General features: G+C 32.6%; 1 protein-coding gene across 1 annotated transcript; it reads left to right on the top strand.

Annotated features, from left to right (window-relative positions):
* The first annotated feature begins 5717 nt into the window (after positions 1 to 5717).
* Positions 5718 to 16020, top strand: LOC139526502 (uncharacterized). The gene is made up of 4 exons (XM_071321655.1): positions 5718 to 6045; positions 6880 to 6897; positions 7640 to 7723; positions 13845 to 16020. Exons 1-4 carry the CDS (start codon positions 5718 to 5720, stop codon positions 15986 to 15988), a joined length of 2574 nt encoding a protein of 857 aa, XP_071177756.1. The 3' UTR covers positions 15989 to 16020.
* Positions 16021 to 20302: the final 4282 nt, after the last annotated feature.

Below are 20302 nucleotides of genomic sequence, written 5' to 3'. Positions count from 1 at the left end.
AAAACCAGATAATTTTTTCAATTGTTTTTTTTTAAACAAACGGTTGAGAATAACTGTTTTTCTCTCTTTGGTCTGGCAAAACATTTGAAATTGATAAAACTGAAAAAGAAAATTGAATAGTATATCCCTCCTGATTTTATATTACGTTGGTGGTATTCTGAAGAAAATAAGAATATTAGGTCAATCAAATCGAGTGAAAATTATAAAAAAAAAAACTGGCATGAAAAGAACAAGAAATCGTGATACATGTACATGTAACAAGAAAAACGAATATCTATATGTCAAAGTATGATTTCCAAAATAATGTGAATAAATGAGACTCTGAAAATCCAACACACGAACGGATGAAAGAATTGTTTCAGCCTGAAAATTAAAAATTAATCTCCGAATTGATGCATGCGATAACTATCACTCGAATTCAATGTTAAAGAAAATCATAGTTTGCTTTTTAGTCAGGTAATTAATAACCTCACAAATGTCATTATGTCATGCTTTGAGCAAATTGCATTTAATATTAGCTACGTCCGGGTTGATATTTCAACAAAATGATCTGTTGTTCTGAAAAAAAAACTAACTCCATGTAGGTATATAAAGGTTTTGTATACAATAAACAGAAACAAATCAACAAAACAATCAAACTACTTTATCAAAATAAAATATAACGATACACTTTAAGTAAGTACATGTATCTTCGTCATCTATCAATAAAGTTCCTTTTCTTGAAATGTATGGGTTACACCATTTCTCAAGGGTTTTAACCCCTTCCACATTTTCATTTCAATCAGTAATCAAACAAAACAATATTTGTAGGTGAAAATTATCTACAAATATATAGATTGTTCTGATGACAAGGACAATGACGATTTATCAATTTGAAAATTTATGGGTTATCTAACTGTTCTCTTTGATGGAAATCATGTGACTTTAATTTTATGACGCATATTATACACATGATAAACGCCTCCCATTTCTACATGAGCAGATCTACAGTCAAAGACGAGAATGCTGTACTGAAAGTAGAAAGACTTATGAAAGGTATTTCAGATATTTCAATCAGAATATTCATATTGTAAGTCCACCAGAAGAACACAAGTAATCAAATAAGGACTATAGTATACAACTTAGTCTCAAAAATGAAAAAATACATTGGAAAGCAACCGAATGACATAATATGCAAATATAAAACATGTGTAAAAGCAAACAAGATGAGTGAAATTCAACAATTGATATGGTTTATAAGACAATGAAAATTCGTATTTGTCAAGAGTATAACAAGTAACAATTTGAATGAAGACTATCAAATATGTCATTAAATCACATTTCTAGCAATACGTTAAATGTATAATGGTATAATAATGACAGCTCTTTTTACAGCCAAGCAAAGGCGTAGAAAAAAAACAGCCTTTTTCTTTTATTTTCAAGCAGACGAAGACGATGTAGCATTCCTATGCTTTTTTTTTACCTGAAATTTGTAAATAAATAGTCTAACGAAATATGTTCTGAAAACAGGAAGACTGGGTAGAGGTAAATTTCATATTATAGTGGTGTCTTACTGTTTCTGAATTTTCCCTGTTATATATTCGAGGTAAGCTGTATTGGACCCTGGTCTTGAATTGTCGAGGGCCAATACAGCTTATCAAGAATTTAGTGCAGAGCCAATACAAAACTGCCAGTTCATAACAATATTATTAAATGGTTTTAATTCTTTGATTAAAATAAGAAACTCACCGTGAAGAAGATACAAATCAAACTCATATCTTATTTTGTCGCAGTCACGGTTGTTTTTCAACATTTATGTCATTCCTGATTTCTCGTCAAAGTACTAAATCTTATGCTATTAAAATTCTAGCAAAAATCTAGCAAATATAAAGCAACTGGGAAGAATAAACAAGACAGTTTAACCATTTAATCGCCTGTTGTCTGATCAACGGAATCAACCAGGGATACTAATCGAAAGTTTTCCTCAAAAGTACTGACAACTATAATCGTTTAAACATGTTAAAGACGTTAAAACCGTTGAAAACAACACTTTTTTGTAATATTTATAACATGTATAATTTATGATACACTGACTGTTTTTGCAGAAAATACATTAAAAGTTAAGTGAGCTTTCCCGTAATACATGCAAAATAAAACCGGAAGTGAACGTCCTGTATCAGCCGATTGTCAACATTCATTTGTGTCCAAATTATAGATTTCTAATCCGGCATTTCAACCTGGTTGAAGTTGGCCTATAATTTAAAGGGAAATAAAAGATTATTATACTGATGTTCCGTAAAAATTAAGCAGTCTTTCACCGCTACAAAAAATATTATTTAATTTCGAGTCCCAATTACTCTAAATTACTTAGAACCGTAAAGTAAAAATCCTAATAACCGTATACATTTAAGCCCAATCTCAAATTCCCGGAACAACACACGTACAATCCACGATTCCCGGCAAATATTCCTCCGCATCTCATTATAAAACTTACCTACATGTATAGTACTTATTGTTAATATAATGTCGTCCTGATAATGCATGAACTATTTGCCACAAAACTTAATGTCTCTTGGTTGTGTGTCTTTTAAAAAAAATCAGAACTGTTGAAAAAATTTGAAAACACCTCTGCAGGAAGCCAATTGTGCAATATCCTCGTACATGACTATACAAAAAGGCATCACCGTAGTTTAGTAGTACAAGATAACTCACTTGATAAACAATAACCTTACTGTACTACACTAAATTTAACGAGCTCTTAAAAAACTAATGCTAATAAATTTTGAATTTTTCTACTTTCAACTCCGTGTCCACAACTTTTAAGACTTTAAAATTCAACTAAAATTCTGTACTACCCCTACCATACCTACCTAGACTTTAGGGTTTCCATAGATTTCAATTTGAACGCTTTATATATTTACATTTACTTGTAACATTCCCAAGCTATGTCTCATCTTGGAACCAGTACGTAAAAATACTTAATTGTCTATAAATATTATATATCTCACCAAAAGAGGCGTGATTTGTGAACCGTCTTGATCATTGTTTTTTTTAGTTATTGTCCTGACTTATGTTCTTATAAATTCAGTACTGTTCCCTAAAACTCGCCTGCAGCGAATTCCAAACTTTTCAGTAGCTTTTCAGACAATTCAGCTTGATGTTGATGAGTACAGATACATATCAACTTCCAAACAGTATGTGCTTAGACTGAACAGTTTTAAATTGACTACAAAAGAATCTTCTGACAGACCTGAATTTACAGAACGAAGTGGATTGGTCTGAAAATCGACTGAAAAATATAAAATGCCTAAACTATCAATCTGGCTGTATTTTTGTAACGACGTGTTGACATTTAAGAGATAATATTTAACATTGCCATGAAGCATGAGGGTTTGGCTAGCCATTCAACCGGTTTCAATTCACCCTTTTGTTCTTGTTATATCCTGTACCAAGTAAGGAACGTGACAGTTATTATCAAATATATAGTTCGTTTCTATATATGTTATTCGTTATTCACCGTGTTTAGTGAAATCATTAAAAAGATCAATGTGTAACAATTTTTTAATTGTTCGTTAATCGTGAAATGGCAATTTTATGTCACGTTCTTCCGTGCTGATACTCCCTTATCGCCCCTCATTGTTGCGTACAATTCCAGCATAAATAATTAACCTCATTGCACAGTATTTGTTCAAAGAATGAAACACACCTGTATACCAAGATAGCAGTACATCAAAACCAGATACCGATGCCGCAGTTGCAAGCATGCATTCATACAAATCATCAGTTAGCTCGCAGGTATTGTTGAAACCGCGATAGCACCTATCACGTATGACAAGACACATTTTAACACCGCCTATATACTATTCGACGAAGGAGCTAAGCGAAGCTTTATTACTCAAGAGATGGCCGATTTATTGAACCTGACTACCGATAAGAAAGAAGCGATTACGATATCCGGTTTCGGTGAATCCAACAAGAAGGTTAGAAATTTACAAATGGCTACAATCTATATAAAAGGTCTGACGAATACGCTTGTCACTATTGAAGTTCTTATAGTATCTCTGATTGCCTATCCGATACATACATACGCAAGGAACCAGGCGAGTTTTCCTTATTTAAATTGAACTTAGCCCACCCAGCTTTACAGGAGGATGATTTTGAGATATCAGTCTTAGTTGGTGCCGATTATTATTGGGATATAATTGGAGACAGAGTAATTTGAGGTTCCGGACCAACCACTGTACAGTCCAAAGTTGTATACTTACTTTCAGGACCTCTAACAGTACTAGCCAATCAACGACATCGATTTTGAATAGTTTGACTCCACAGAAACTAGAAGAATGTCAAATACATAAATTTTGGGAAATCGAATCCATAGGAACAGAAAAGGACAGTGAAGTGAAAGCGAAAACGGACTTACAAGAAATGACCACTTACCAAGAAAATAACATTCGTTTGAAAGACAATAGGTACATCGCCAAGTTCCCGTGGAAACAGGAACATCTGAAGTTGCCTAGCAACGAGATGATCGCCAGAAAGAGAATACACAACGTGATAAACCGACTTGATAAAGAACCAGAGATGCTTAAGATATACGGTAACATTATAAACGACCAAGAAAATCGAGGTTTTATAGAGAAGGTTGAGACCCTGGATGAGACTACTAATCGATAACATTATATTTTGCACCACCCAGTGAAAAAAGATTAATCGACTAAATCGATACGTATAGTATATGATTGCAGTTGTCGTCAAGATTCAGAATCACCCAGCTTAAATGATTGCCTTTCTTCTACACCGTCGCAGCTTAATAAGTTAACAGATTTTCTTACAAGATTCCGCTACAGGAATTACGCCTTAACAACTGATATTAAGAAAGCCTTCCTCCAGATTGGACTAGACGAAAAAGACGGCGATTTCACCCGATTTTTCTGGCATACAGATCCAAGCAACCCCAAGAGTGGACTTGAGACTTACAGAATCAAGGTAATTCTATTCGGAATGACATGTTCGCCATTTATTCTTAACGCTACATTATTGAAACATTTATCAACGGTTAAAAGTACTACTGCTGACATACCCAATCGTGATTTGTATATAGACAACGTATTTACGAGTGTTAATACGGCAGAAGCCGCCTTAAATTTCTTTGAAGAATCTAGAAAACACATGACAAATGTACGATTAAATTTGAGAACATGACAGTCTTATAGCAATCAACTTAGCGATTTAGCTACAAAGGCAAACGTTCTTCATAAGGATAGCGAGACAAAAATTCTTGGAGTCCGTTGGGATACGAAGTCAGACATATTGACATTTGCGAAGCTAAATGAAGACCGTATAGATATTGACAAGTCACAAGCGACAAAGAGAGAAGTATTGCGTAAATCATCGTCAATTTTCGACCCACTCGAAATTCTTGGACCAGTTACTGTAAGAGCTAGGCTACTGAAACAAACATTACGGAAAGATGGATACGATTGGTACCAAGTGCTACCTAGCAACATAGTTGAATCATGGTGTGAAATCCTAGATGACATCCGAGATGTAACTGTTAATATAAAAATCGCACGACATTATTTTAACGATTAAAATGAGAACGAAAGCAACGAGAAAATATCATTACATGTCTTTTGTTAATGCCAGCCAACGCGCTTATGGAGCCAGTGCCTACTTATGCAAAAGAAACACTTCTTCTCTCGTAATTGCAAAAACACCAGATCGCTCTGCTCGCAAAAATGACATTCCCGAAGCTTGAATTGATGGCTGCAGTTATAGGAGCTCAAATGGCTAAAAACCTCACGAAAACCTTAGAACCACAACAACGCAGAGTATTATTGAGTGACAGTCAGATCGTTCTGCACTGGATTTCGTCTATAAAACCGTTTGGAAGATTTGTTCAGAATCGTGTGCTAGAAATTAAAGAAACGACACAAAATTATGACTGGAAATACGTACCAACAGAATCAAATCCAGCCTACCTTCAAACTCGAGAAATATCATCAACGCAATTCAAAGAATCGACTTTGCGGATGCAAGGACTGTCATCGATATCGGATGACAACAGTTGGCCTTCATGGACCCCACAAGTTAAACAAAAGACAACAGAAAACAGCAAACAGATGAAACCGTGTGCATTAAATGGAATTTTGAAAATAATCGATCTATCAAGATTCTTGTCATTGAAGAAGTTACTACGAGTTACATGCTACGTGTTTCAATTTGTGAATATTGTAAAAGTAAGCGACCGTATGATTTGAAGATATATGCTAGACACGAAAAAGATATTACGAAAGATGAAATCGATCGAGCAACTCGTACGTGGATTACAGATATTCAAAATGAAAAATTCAGTAGTGAAAATGAGCCACTCGCAAACCCCTCAAAGGACAAGAATCTACCTCTAGTAAGACAATTGCGCTTGTTCATATATACAGAAGATGGCATTTGATGCGCCGGGCGCATACACAATTCACAGTTAGACGACTCCGCGAAGTTTCCAGTGTTGTCACCGAAGAAAAATCAATTTACGGACTTAATTATATTGAACGCGCACCTTCAAGTGTTGCATTCAGAAGCTGGACAGACAATTATGCAAATCCGCCAATCTTATTGGATACCTTCTATTATACATTGCGTAACCCACATCGTTCAGAAATGTGTAAAGTGCCGAAAAGTGACCGGAAAAGCATTTCCACAGCAAATATCACCTCCACTACCGAAAGATGGTCACCGATATGATTCCGTTTACGAAACCTGGTACTGATTCCATTTGACCCGTCTCCGTTAAAGAAAATGGACTTATGAGGAAATCGTATATTTGTTTGTTCACATGTGCTTGTATTCGTTCCGTACGCCTAGAACTTGTTACAAATATAACAATCGAATCATTCAAATTAGCTTCTCTAGGTTCAAAAAGTTAGTATAATATATAGTGTTTGAACTGGTCTTTTTCAATTTGAAATAATTCCTATTTATATAGGTCACTCATATCGTTGAAATAATATTTTCTAGTCCATATTTATGAGACAACTGAGGGTCTATTCTATTTAAGTGTTGTAAATCTAATGACATTTTACAGTAAATGCTCAAGAAGTACTTGTTATCCAGTAATTAATTCTGTATTTATTATATGTTCAGCAGACTTCATGCTTAATTTATTCTGTAGAAGATTAAAAGTTATTCAACGTTATTTGTCCAAGTATGACCGTTTCATAATGACGTGATTCTTTAGCTACGTACACAACACCGTGGTACAATTCTCGATAGATCCATATTTTATGCAGACTCAGTGATGTATATTAAAATACACCTCCAACGTAAATCCACTCGTATCGTAACCTATCGGCAAACGATATCCTGACATTTATGGTATGCCGTTGTTCAAATATTAAAAAAGTTACACATGGCCTTAACCGTTATATTCTTATGTGTTATCACTCGCTTACCATTGCTAACGCCGGGGGTAAAATTGGAATATCATGGCAATGGCCATGTATAATTTCCAACAAATCTAGATCTATTGCAACCATGAATTATTTCTTAAACAGTACAGTTTAATATTGTTTACTATTATAACATAAATAGAATTACCATATGCATGATTTAAATCTGCCAAAGTTTATTTTATATGAAAAGGAGCTGTATGTTATCATTGTAGTAACAGACAACGTTTCGAAACTTACAGGAGAATTAGATGGAATAAAATTGGAACAAATGGAAGTGATTCCGAAGAATATTAGAGGTAAAGGTGTTAATTTAAGCTACATATTCATGATATTGTCGAGAGAATACAATCATTATATAATGGGTTCTACAACTCCAGTTAAAATTTATCAGAACGAAACTGAAGAACAAAGTCTTCGCACTGCTTTCATACATAGTATAATCTTTATGGGTACTTTTAGAATGAGTGTATGTTTTGGTGGACTTTAATTTTAAAAAGACAACGGTAAAGTCAATCAACACACGTTTGTCTAGTTAAAACAGTCAACTCAGTTATACAGTGTAAATCAAATATTTTGGCAGATGAATACATGTTCATAGTCCTTCTATTGTCTATAAGAGTTATGCGTATGATAGCCATTGCTACAACTCTCCACCAAAGACGAAATGACTTAGATATAAAAGACAAAAACTAACAAATGTGAAACAATTCAAACATAGAGTCGAAAGATATTGACTGCTGTGCAAAATTATGATTTAAATGAAATATGATAAACATCAATAAACGATAACCACTGATTTACAAGCTCATGCCTTCTCATGCACCTACAGAATGAGGCAAGGTAACACCTGTTCCATGGTACCAATTGTTTAAAACAGTTGAAAATGAGCTTTCAAAGTAAAATCACAAATATACTGAACTCCGAGGAACATTCAAAAAGGAAATCACTAATAAAATGGCGAAATCAAAAGGTCAAACGCATCAAACGAATGGATAACAGCTGTCATATTCCTGCTTTGGTACAGGCAATTTCTTATGTAGAAAATGGTTGATTGAACCTGGTTTTACAACTACCTTAACCTCTCACTTGTATGAAAGTCGCATCAAATACTATAATATTGATAACGATGCGTTAAGAGAACAAACATACACAATATGTAAAAATCAATTCAGTACCTATCTACTACCATTGTTACACTATTGACACTTCTTAAAACATTTTGTTCAACAATTTTAATTTATGTTGTTGTCTTTGGTTGGAACACCACAAACAACTTATCTGCAAATCCTTATTATTCTCAGTCCTGTTATCAGTTTGTAGATAATACTTTGGTCAGTAAAAAATTGCCATATTTGTCAAAGCTTGTGTAGAACTTCAAACACTTACCGTGGAATACAGATAAAAAACTGTAACTTTGGGACAATTATCATTCCATATATAAAGCGTTTAATAATTTTTCTTGTTGAGTAAATATATTGTTAAGCATGAATGTTATAATTCATCAATATTTTTATGTTAAATAACCACCAATAATTGGAATTCGCTTCACAAGAACACCAGTTACTTAATTTCAATATGATAATACATTACCACAGTGATTTTATTACTATTTGCGTTAATTAAAAAAACAAGCGTTGATATTAGTCAATAAGAAGACCACTTTCAATTGAAAGCGTGAATGGATTATATTTCATTGAAGAAATTATATATGTCCGTGCCATTGACGAAAAAAGTTCATGGTTTTAACTTTTTAAAGACTTCACTGACTTAATGAATATCTAATTACTATCTGTCGTTACTGACATGATTAATATCTTCATGTTGCAGGTTAATCTAGTGAAACAATTTCGTGGAGTTTTGTTCTCACATTTTGTCGATACCACTGCTGGTTACTAGTAGTTCAAGAAAGTATCACAAGCTCGTTAGACCAGTTCGTCAGTACCGAAATGATTAAAAAGAAAATATCATTGAGTTCGCAATTGATAAATTTTTAAACATTTTCAAAAACTAAGATTCAAACTTGCCCAGGCATAGTTTGAGCTAGATTTTATGTCTCTATTGGTGATATGACTTCTCATTTGTTTCAGTAGTTTTTACATGCTTCACTTGCTTGGTTAATTATGTTCTTTCCAACATATCTAATAGTCCAAGTTGCACGTCTTTATTTTTTTTAGTTGGACTTTGTAAACCTTACATATTATGTTAACAGTTGATCGTCATGAACATGCTTGAAATAATTGCCAGTTAAGGTAATGACAACAATGAAGATTGTATGTCCAATTATTTCTTGTAGTACACTTCATTAAAAGAAAAACAAGTTTATATAGTGCGTACAAAAAGACTCATTATTCAAATACGTTTGATTATCATTTTTACGACGTTTTGTTAACTCCACCACTTTACTCTTTCTTCTGTGAATGATGCTAATCGTGTATTGATAAATATTTTGATCCTAAACTTGAAGAAGATACAAAAAAAATAGGAAGTTCCACCTGCCTCTTTCCAATTTAACTTTTTATTTATTGGTAAGGAAAATCTCATTGCTTACCAGAATTATATCCAGTGTTGTTCATCTACCCAGAGGTTTGCTAGGTACCTCTTTTTTTGTTTTAACCTACTTCATGCATGTTATCACTCATTTACATTATTAAGTTTACTGCAAGAGATGTTATAAAGGGTCTTGTCTTTATCCCCATACATGAAGTAACTAAACTGTTTCAACTAAGGTCATGTATGTCTAGATGAAGTGATACATAAGCTACAAGTCTGTACTGCGTGAAATTTGCTCAATAATCATGCTATACTTTTTAATGCAGTTTGACAACGATCACTAACCAACTAATTGTGTATGCTATATGTGTGCATTCTGACATAACTGTGTAGGACTCGGTGGGGATGCAATGGGGACGCTGAAGTGCGATGGTCACGCTGATGTGCGATGGTCTACACCGAAGAGCGATGGTCTATTCGCTGGTGTGCGATTGCTATATATGTTGTTATCTATAGTTTCATGCTCAATGAGAGGGAGTTCTCTATGAATTTGCTTCATGAGGACATTTTCTGCGTTAACAGTTTATCTTAAAAGACTTAACTTTGTTCCTCTCATCTGAGATTACTATGTGTTATTGTATTCTCATCTCAGTCTGAGCTTACTATTTACCGTAATATCATAACACGAAGAGTATGTCAGCGTTTTTCTAATTATTTCTCTTTACAGGTAGTATTAAGAATGAATAGAACTTGTATATATGATGGATATACAAAAACATTCCAAATTTTCTCAGTCTAGAACTTGTATACATGATGAATATACGAAAACATTCCATATTTTCTCAGTCCAGTTGCAGTAAAAGCGACATATAGGTGTTAAGTTAATTATGTACTTAACTTATCACTATATTGCGTTTTAAGCAGCTATCACGTTTTCAGTCGTTGAAATAAGCACCTTTTTAATGGAAACAAATATTTGCATGTAGCGGTTGGACAAAAATGTTGGAACGTTTGAATGTATGTTTACTTTTTTTTGTCCAAAGTAACTAAAACGTTACAATTATGACTGGAAATATTCTAGATTATTTACTTAATAATCAAGAAAGCTTCTTTTAGCACAGATATTTACTTCTTCGTCGACAGATGGACATGAAAAACACTAACAATATGCAGTTTAAGTAACATAACGCACCTCAGCGTAGTCACCATGGCTCTTTGGCGTAGCTATCAACAAGATAGCGTCACTATGCCACCATCACACTTCGACGTGATCAAAAACGCACTTTAGTGTCAACCCATTGCACCTCAATGTGACCATCGCGGTTCGGAGTACCATTGCGTTACAGAGTCTTACATATGTATAACGTTTTGTTGCTTTTTCTAAAATAAATTCAAATTTTAAAAATGAAGTATTTAGCTTTCTGTAAGTAGCTTTTCTGGCTTTTATGTGTTCACATCCATTGCTTATGACATTTTTATTTATTCTGAATACTCATATTTGTGGTATCATTTAGGTAACAGTAGATCGCATCTTTCGATCAAATTGTCAATAACCATACTCAGACTTTAGATTTTTCGAAATCATTTATCCACCCTAAAAAGTTTAAATTGGAAAGGTTCAATAGTTGAGCAAGACAAACATGATGAGTTTGATTTATTGATTTGAATATGTTTTCTTCTTCAGATGGCCTAAAATAATATCAATGGAATTTAAAGTCAGGATATCAAACCTTGTAGGAGTCACATTTCCCCATTACTATAACATGTTTACGTTAAATTCTATAGATACATGATGTCATTTTCAAATATGTGCATTGGTTGTTTTTGTCTGTATCGAATGTAATAATTGATTTACTGTTTATACTTTCGAATGCAAGACATCATATCAGTATAATGCCATTATAAGAAGAATTAAACAAATTTTAATTATTTCGTGCAGAGTGTTTAATGGGACACTAATAAGGCCATGTTCACATTAACCCAAATTTGGTGTTGTGTTAGTGTAAATCATAATTAAACAAAACACTTTAAGTTCTTGTTGATAAAACTCATTTTTGACATTTAGTTAAAATCGTGTTTTGTCTACATGCTGTCAATAGTCATTGTCGGTCTTATGTGGCTTAAGTGTACACAAAAAAAACGTATTTAAAACATGAATTTTACCATGTTTATTTAAAAAAGAAATGTTTTTATGAGAAGAATTGATATTTATAACAATTTTAACAAAGTTCTATATCGTCTTGTTATAAAAAAAAAATATAGGTAACTTTATTAACCCCTTATCAACACTAAAAAACATCATCATTACCGAACATTATTCATTTAAAAATGTCTACCCGAATTGACTGGACGCACACGGATATATTTTCCACTGGTCAAAACCATAAACTAGGGTTGATCTCAGGAGCTCCGGAAGAGTAAGCAAATCCTGCTCCACATGTGGCACCCGCCATGTTGCTTATGTGATAACAAATCCGGTAAATAGTCTAATTCATTCATGAAAGAGAACGCGATTGTAGTTACGACGTAAGGAACATATCCGATATCATTTGTGAAACGGTTATTCCATAACGGTCAACGAACTCGTGATGGTGATTTTAAATAAATGTTTTTTTTTAATATAAGGTCTATATTTTACTACCGTGTGCCACGGGTGCTCCGTAGCGTAGGAATCTACAAAAGAGGCTTCGTAGTATTTGGTCGTTGCTCTTGGTTCCAAATAGTGACCGTTTTATTTAAACAAAACTAGTTAATTGCGAAAAACGCAAATATATTTCATCAAATTATCAACTCGGTATAATATATATCTTTTCAAATATTGCGTATATCCGATTGTATGCGTATAAATGCGAAATTTGTCCCGCCTAATTGTTGCAATCTGTTGATTTGTCAAAAATCTCTGATATTTTCAATTAGTCTTTGAACTGAATGTATACGTATATACTTTGGTATTATATGGTTCGTTTTAATATTAACTTCTACAAAAATTGATCGAGCAATTTAAATTGTATTCTATGTAATGAGCATTTAAATGACATATAGTTTACAAGTGTGGAAAAATCTCATATACAAGAAATTGAACCAGGTTTTTAGATGTGAAAACTCTTAACGTGAAACCAGTGTACATTACATTAAACTAATTGTAAACATGTTAACTGTACATGACGTGTGGTGTGAACACGGACAAAGTCGGTTGTAAATTAATCAAACCATAAAACGACAACATACTGATAACGATGATTTGTTTTGGTTGTGATCTTTTAGCATTTCTGAATGAGTTGAACAATACACTCAGAGATCAATGTAAATAGAGACCAAATGATAATGCAACACACAATCAAATGTAATAATAACTTACACTATTTCCAGTTACTGTCGTTACAACATTGATTATCCCTTGTAGTAATGTATCACTCCATATTGTATACTATTGGAATAATTGTTTTTAAGTCAAGTCATATAGTTTATTGAATATTTCTACAACTTGTTAATTGTCAGCATTTACGATACATGTATGTCAGGATTATTTCTTTTTAAGCAGTAAATAAGTAAGCACACATGTCATGTTCATAATTTATAGTCTTCAAGAAAAACGTTTTGTCTCAACACCATGTCAAGTTGTCAAGTACACAGAGTGCGGAAATGTCTAGAATGCATGTAACAGAGATCAAATTTCCTAAATGATATAAAAATTAAACAAAGTCAGTCACTTATATTTTTCCATTAAAATACTGTAGCTGAGTTTGTTGTTTATCGTGTAATGTGTCATGAACTTATTGTTTATTTTTTCTTATTTGGTATATCTGTTGTTTGTTTTATCTGTTAATTGTTATTGACTCCTGTAAGGTTGTATGTTCGGTACCATATAGTTTAAATAGTTTATAAGTGCTATATGTTAAATTCTCGCTCTTGTTTTGTATTTCACAGATCAAATGTTGAAAGATTTCGAAAAATGGTTACAAGATGATACAAAGTTCGTACCTACAACAGCTTCTGAGTATGTAATAAGTTGTTTGAAAAAGGAAAACTGTGTATCTGTTGTTGGAAGTCCAGGAGTGGGAAAAACCGCTGTTACAAGACATGTAGCTTTAAAGATGAAAGAGCAAGGATATACTGTAATTCCTATAACAGTTCCAACAGATATAAGAGACTTTTACCAGCCAGGTCAACAAACAGTGTTTATTATTGATGATATGGGTGGTAAATTTACTGCTAATAAACAGCTGATTGACACCTGGAAACAGTTACTAGGTGTCGTTGATAACATATTATCAGATAATTGTAAAATTATTGTATCAATTAGATCCCAAGTATATAAAGATACACAATTTTGTGTGTTATCCCAATTCAGATCATGTGAATGTAATTTAATTTCACACAATTTACTGTTATCAAAGGATGAGAGAATACAAATAGCCAAAGCTCATTTAGGTAAACATGGAAATGATATACCAGAAGCCATGTTGTTGAAATATGATTTTTTTCCTTTATTATGCTTTCTTTTTAGTAGACAAGAAAACATGGACATCAATAATTTCTTTAATAACCCTTTCGTAGTATTTGAAAAAGAGCTGAACAGTCTTTGGAATGAAGGAGAAGTTGGTCAGTGCAAGATTTGTGGACTAGCGCTTTGTGTTATTTATAATAATAAATTAGATGAGAAATACCTGACAAGCATGGAATCGTGTGTTCGGGATATAATAGATGATGTGTGTGAAGCATGTGGAATTAATAGAGGAACATCAAGGATCAAAATAAAGGAAGAACTGGATACACTTGTAGGTACATATCTTAAGAAAGAAAACAATATATATATAACAATTCATGATAAGCTATTTGATTTTTTGGTATATTTCTATGGAACAAAGATGTTAGACTGCCTTATTAAACATGCAATGACTGATATCATCAACCAACGTTTTCGATGGAACAAATTTCGCAATAACGAGGACAAAGATACAGATGAGTTTATTATCATAATTCCAGAGGATAAATTAACCTTGTATTTAAACAGATTAATATTAGACTGGTCAAATGGGAAATTTGTAGATCTGTTCAGTAATAATTACAATATGGAAAATGAACAATTCAGGGACTCATTACTTACTCAGTTATTGCATCGTGATAAAGCAGAACAGTTACATCTTACCCGCATTACGGAGATGTGCGAAAACGGTTTTGCATTCGGTTCTTTAGAAGCCTGTTGTTGGGGAGGACATGCTAATTTATTACCATGGTTTGTTGATCAAGGTGTGGAAATAAATCGATGTAGTACTTGTTACTTTACACCACTGTCTTTTTCGTGCCTTAACAATAAAAAAGAAGTCATAAATACACTATTAAATTTTGGTGCAGATATTAACAAACAAGGAACATTTGGATGTACATGTCTTCATGTGTCATGTGAGTCCAACGTCGACCCAGCTGTCTTAGATTTATTGCTAAAAAACAAATCTTGCATAAACAAACAAACGTACGATGGGGAAACTCCATTACTCCTTGCATTATATGAAAACAATAGAGAAGCAGTAAAAGTACTTCTTTCTCATTCTGCTGATTGTAATATTGGTTTCTATGACAGTCAGACAATTAAAGATGGACTAAGGGAGGCCGAAAAACTAGTAAAAACAATAACAATTGAAAACGAAGAGAATGCTTGGTTACATTGGTTTACAAAAATGTGCCAATCTTCTGTTGTTGATTATGTTAATCAAGAACCAACCAAAATAACAAACATTATAGGTGGAGCCACACCAGTTCATCTGATGTGTTTTACAAATGATATTGATATGATTAGACTATTATTAGAGAGAAACGCCGACATCAACATACGTAAGGAAGACGGTTCAACGCCTCTTTTTGTAGCCTGTCTATTCGGTTTTATTGATATTACAACTATACTTCTTGAACACGGCGCCAACAGAGATATTTGCAGGAATGACGGAACAAGTCCATTAGATATTGCAAAACAGAAGAACCATTTTGAAATCATTTCTTTGTTGGAAAATCCTAAATATTATTTGGCAAAAAGTGACAAAATAAAGAACAAGAGCCAATGTATTGTTCTGTAACATGTAACTTTTGAAAGTATGAAACCTTTCTGACTCTTGTCATGGTAATTCGTGTTTTGTCATGGCGTGGTCAGTTTCTCTTCAGCTAATACATTTTTAATATCATTATATATTTGCTTGTCATATTTTGATGGAATCAATTTAAAAAAAAAAAAATTCTAATGCTCTTTAGCTTAATTTTCTGTTAAATTGAGCACCACTGATGAATCTAATGTAGAATAAACGCGAATCTGGAGTATGCCATTGTATTTTGCATATAAGAATGAAATTTAATCAAACTATATTTCCATATCATTTCTCGAAGTTGATATTATTTCTGTCTAATTCATCCATAATACATTTCGTCTTATACATCATTAAACACATATTACTATTTTAAAAGTAATTAAAGCATAACGAAACATATACGTTTTATTGTACAAAGACATTTTGATTTTTGAGACTGAATATGACGACTAAACGTGATATTAATTGGAAGCGTACTAAATGAAGAAAAGTTAAGATACTGGTTAAGAAGATGAACGCTTATTGTACTAGACCAACATACTTTTTCGTGTATTTAACGGACATATTTGTTATAATTTAATGCGTCCATTTAAGGTCAAGTAACAGTAAATGAACGCCGTCTAGCGGATGTCGCGAAATTTTTGGACGTTTTGTACGAGTTACGTCCCTTTGACTAGATTTAACAATGTTGCAACCGGCGACTTTCCGACGGGACAACGGCACATTTGATGAGAGTATATAACTTCTAGGAGAATTAAATTGTTTGCTAAAATTAAAGAATTTACAGGATTTTTTAAAATGAATATGAAAAAAGTCATGAAGACGATCCATAAAATGAAAATTGGGAAGTTGACTGGCGTCAAGGACGTGGAGTGGTAGAGCTTAGATATCTCGGCGACCAGTCAAAAGAGTGTACAAACTGTAGCTAACCACTCTTTGATTTTCTACATAATTTTGACGAGGAAAAACAATGCTATCTTGGAAGTATTCTCTATGTAGTATTGTCATAGTAAGAAATTGCATTAAATTTCCTTTAGATTTTTATAGGGAATATTCTTATTTTTATGTTCTATATTTTAGACATTTTGGAAATTTAATTTTATATTTGGCTTAAACATTTTGAAGTTTGGTTCACAAGTTTTCTTTCACGTTATTATCTATCTTAAAACAGACATATAAGGTGTAAATCTGCTAAACAAAGAGAGATTATTTTCAAGTTATCTTGGAGGTCTTTATCTCGTCTATGAAAAAAAGCAAGGCGACAGATTAAATTATGTAATGTACATTAGTTCTTTTGTAAGGGTTAACAAATAAATACTTTATGTAATTAGACGTCTTTTAACAAGTTAAGTTGACAAAGAAGGAAACAGAAATAGCCACATTGACAATGAGTGGTTTTGCACGTGGTACGATAATCTGCCACTTTTACACTGAAAATTTTGTAAAATAAATTTTGATTGGCTCAAAACCTGAAAATTAGTTTAATTCAATGGATTCACTTTTTTTCCTTCATTAGCGTCACTCACCCATACGCTATCAAGAAATAAAGACTCATTTTTATTGAATCCTTGGTTTTGACTATTTTCAGGTGAGTACATAGGTTATATATATTTTTCTAGTATGTTTTAAAAACTAAGAAGGTAATTTATTCAATTTTGAAAGGTTAATTAGTTGAATTAAATATTGGGTTTTAATTCAAATTATTTAAGAAACCGTCAAAAATGTAAATCTAAAGAGTTTCTTCTTATTCTATTTGAAAAGTTAACTAAAGTACTTTTGGCAAAAAGTTCTAAATTCGGTAAACAGAAACACAGCTTGTGTAAATATATTTGTTTCAAAGTTACAGTTTAGTGTGTAATAGTTTTAGTTTACTACTTTTGTTTAATTATGTCACGGTGTACACATCTTGAATGTATAGTTAAGTTTTGGTATTGCGGGCTGCCATAGATTTATTTATATGGGAGATAACTCAGGGTTTACTTGCGACAAAACTGCGGGACAAATAATATTGTGTATTTTCACCAGTTTAGAGCCAAAATAAGTCATGGTTAGTGTTATACATTTATTATTCAATACATTTAGGTTAGTTTTCCATCGTCGCCAAGTAACAAAGCTTGTATAGGCAAAGAAACATTAGTTCTCCTGAATTTCCCATTCCAGCCTTGTGATTTCTATATTTTGAGACTTTATTTATTTACTATCCTAATAGTTCAGACTGATGCCTATAGTTAAAAGCGCATCTAAATATAGTACTTTATTTAAATTGTATTTTACTTTAGAGTAAATTAACTCAGTAGTCCCAGAATGTTTAATTTTAGTATGTGAGCTAGGTCCAAAGAGACAACTTAAATAGTTATCCCCCCATGATATACAAATTAGTTTGCAAGTATTTGTTTTTAATTAGAATATTTTGTATATAAACTTGTTTGAGATTAATTACATATTTCATTGTGGCATGTCTATGGAGAGTCATTTCAAACAATGCAGATAGTTAATATTAGTTTTGATATTTTATCATGTTTATAAAGATGATAAAATTTAATGTTAATGATTTTTTTAGTCAAAAAGACAATTTGAAATTTATATCTGTTTGGTTAAGGCGTTATACAATCATGTTCCCTATTCAGGAATAGACATCAGTTAGGATGCTTTATCTTTAAAATTCATATTTTATTTGGTTTTATTATACTAAGCCATGTAAAGTCTTAGTTTAGAAAATTTTGATATTGTTAGTTTACTGTCTATTATTATGTTGTGATGTAATATATATTATACACTCTGCCATACGCTATCAAGAAATAAAGACTAATTTTTTTTGAATCCTTGGTTTTGACTATTTTCAGGCCTGTCAAAGACAATTGTGTCAGCTTTCTTTAAGAAGCACACAGCACCCGAAAGTAAGCTCACCGAATAGTTCATCACCCTGCTCGCTCTACCCACATAATAAATATACAGAAAACTTAGTCTTGTCAGTATGTCAAAACTGTCATTACAGAAACCCGGCCTATATTGATCCGGCTATATTCACTGGGAAAAGACATTGTCCAGCAGAAAATAAAAATTAATACTTTTAAACTTAGTCTTTGATAAAATATTCCCTATTTTAAAAATTACCACACCAGTCGAAACAAGAAAAAATATTTTCAAATTTAAGAAATGGAAGTCACATAGAATTCTTAGCTGCGTCAGTCAGTCTCAAGTTGAAACAGATGACACAATGTTTTTATATTCACATTAACCTTCTTCACGGTTGCAACAATGATTTAAAATGTATACATCATAAGTTTTTAAACTATAACAAATAAACCATTAACAAAAATTATGTTTACAATCACTCAGATCTATCGCTCGCTACAGTTTGTTTTCTAACGTTTTTGTTATGATGCTTTTTTTCACGTCCGCAATTTTGTGGAAAATTTCGAAGCTATAAATAGACCAAAAATCTTTATATAGATGGATGTATAAATAAAATAGGCCTTTGGTTTGAAGAGTATGGTATAATCTCCTAATACAAGAACATTCAGTGGATTCTTAAAATAGTTTTCTTAGTATTAATTCGTATGGTTGTCGCCTCAAAGGCAATTGCTATACATACGGTTAAAAATTAAATGAATAAAAAAGAAAATGTGTTCACTGGCAGTTGCATATCAAAAATAGAATAGAACTGATCTCAGTTATAATTTACTCATTACACTTGAAGGTTGAGATCGAGATTCTATCAATCATATCGATATCATACTACTACTATATATCTACTAAAATAAAATAAGTACACACACTTTCAGTGCATAAAGTAGAATGAAAATCCCGTAAGAGGTCAGTACTTCATAAGACAGCAACCAGACAACAACACAAGGCCACACAAAGTGGAAAACGAAACAATATCTGATGATAAGCATTTGTGCAGATTGACTTCGACAAAAGTCAAAATTTCCAGTCATGTCTCTGCCTGTGTGCGTTTGTTTTTTGTTTTTTGTTTGGATGGGGGATTATCTCTAGTAGGCATATAAAACATATTTATGTACATCTGGTTTATGTCATGTCTCAACATCCGAATGTTAACTAATAGCTCTAAAACTTTATGAGAAAAATAAGTGGCAATGAGCAAAAACGTAAAATATAGCATTATGAGTTATTGTTACACAATCTACAAAACCAAATATAACACTGATGCTAATGAAAAAGCAATCGCTCACACATAACGGATAATAGTTAAAATCTAAAAGCATATTTTCAAATATAACCTTTTACAAAGTAAAGTGGTCAGATGCATATCCAGCCATTTCTAAAAGTGGAGGTCCCGACCCA

Source organism: Mytilus edulis, chromosome 6, assembly GCF_963676685.1.
Source record: "Mytilus edulis chromosome 6, xbMytEdul2.2, whole genome shotgun sequence".
NCBI classification, from domain to species: domain Eukaryota; kingdom Metazoa; phylum Mollusca; class Bivalvia; order Mytilida; family Mytilidae; genus Mytilus; species Mytilus edulis.
The sequence above is the reverse complement of the archived record's forward strand: the minus strand, read 5'-3'. Positions and strand labels throughout refer to the sequence as shown.

Excerpts from the sequence above, each read along its gene's own strand:
- LOC139526502 (XM_071321655.1), top strand. The coding sequence starts at position 5,718 with ATGACATTCCCGAAGCTTGAATTGATGGCTGCAGTTATAGGAGCTCAA. Across the intron at positions 7,724-13,844 it reads GATTCCGAAGAATATTAGAG|ATCAAATGTTGAAAGATTTC; the intron begins GTAAAGGTGTTA and ends TGTATTTCACAG.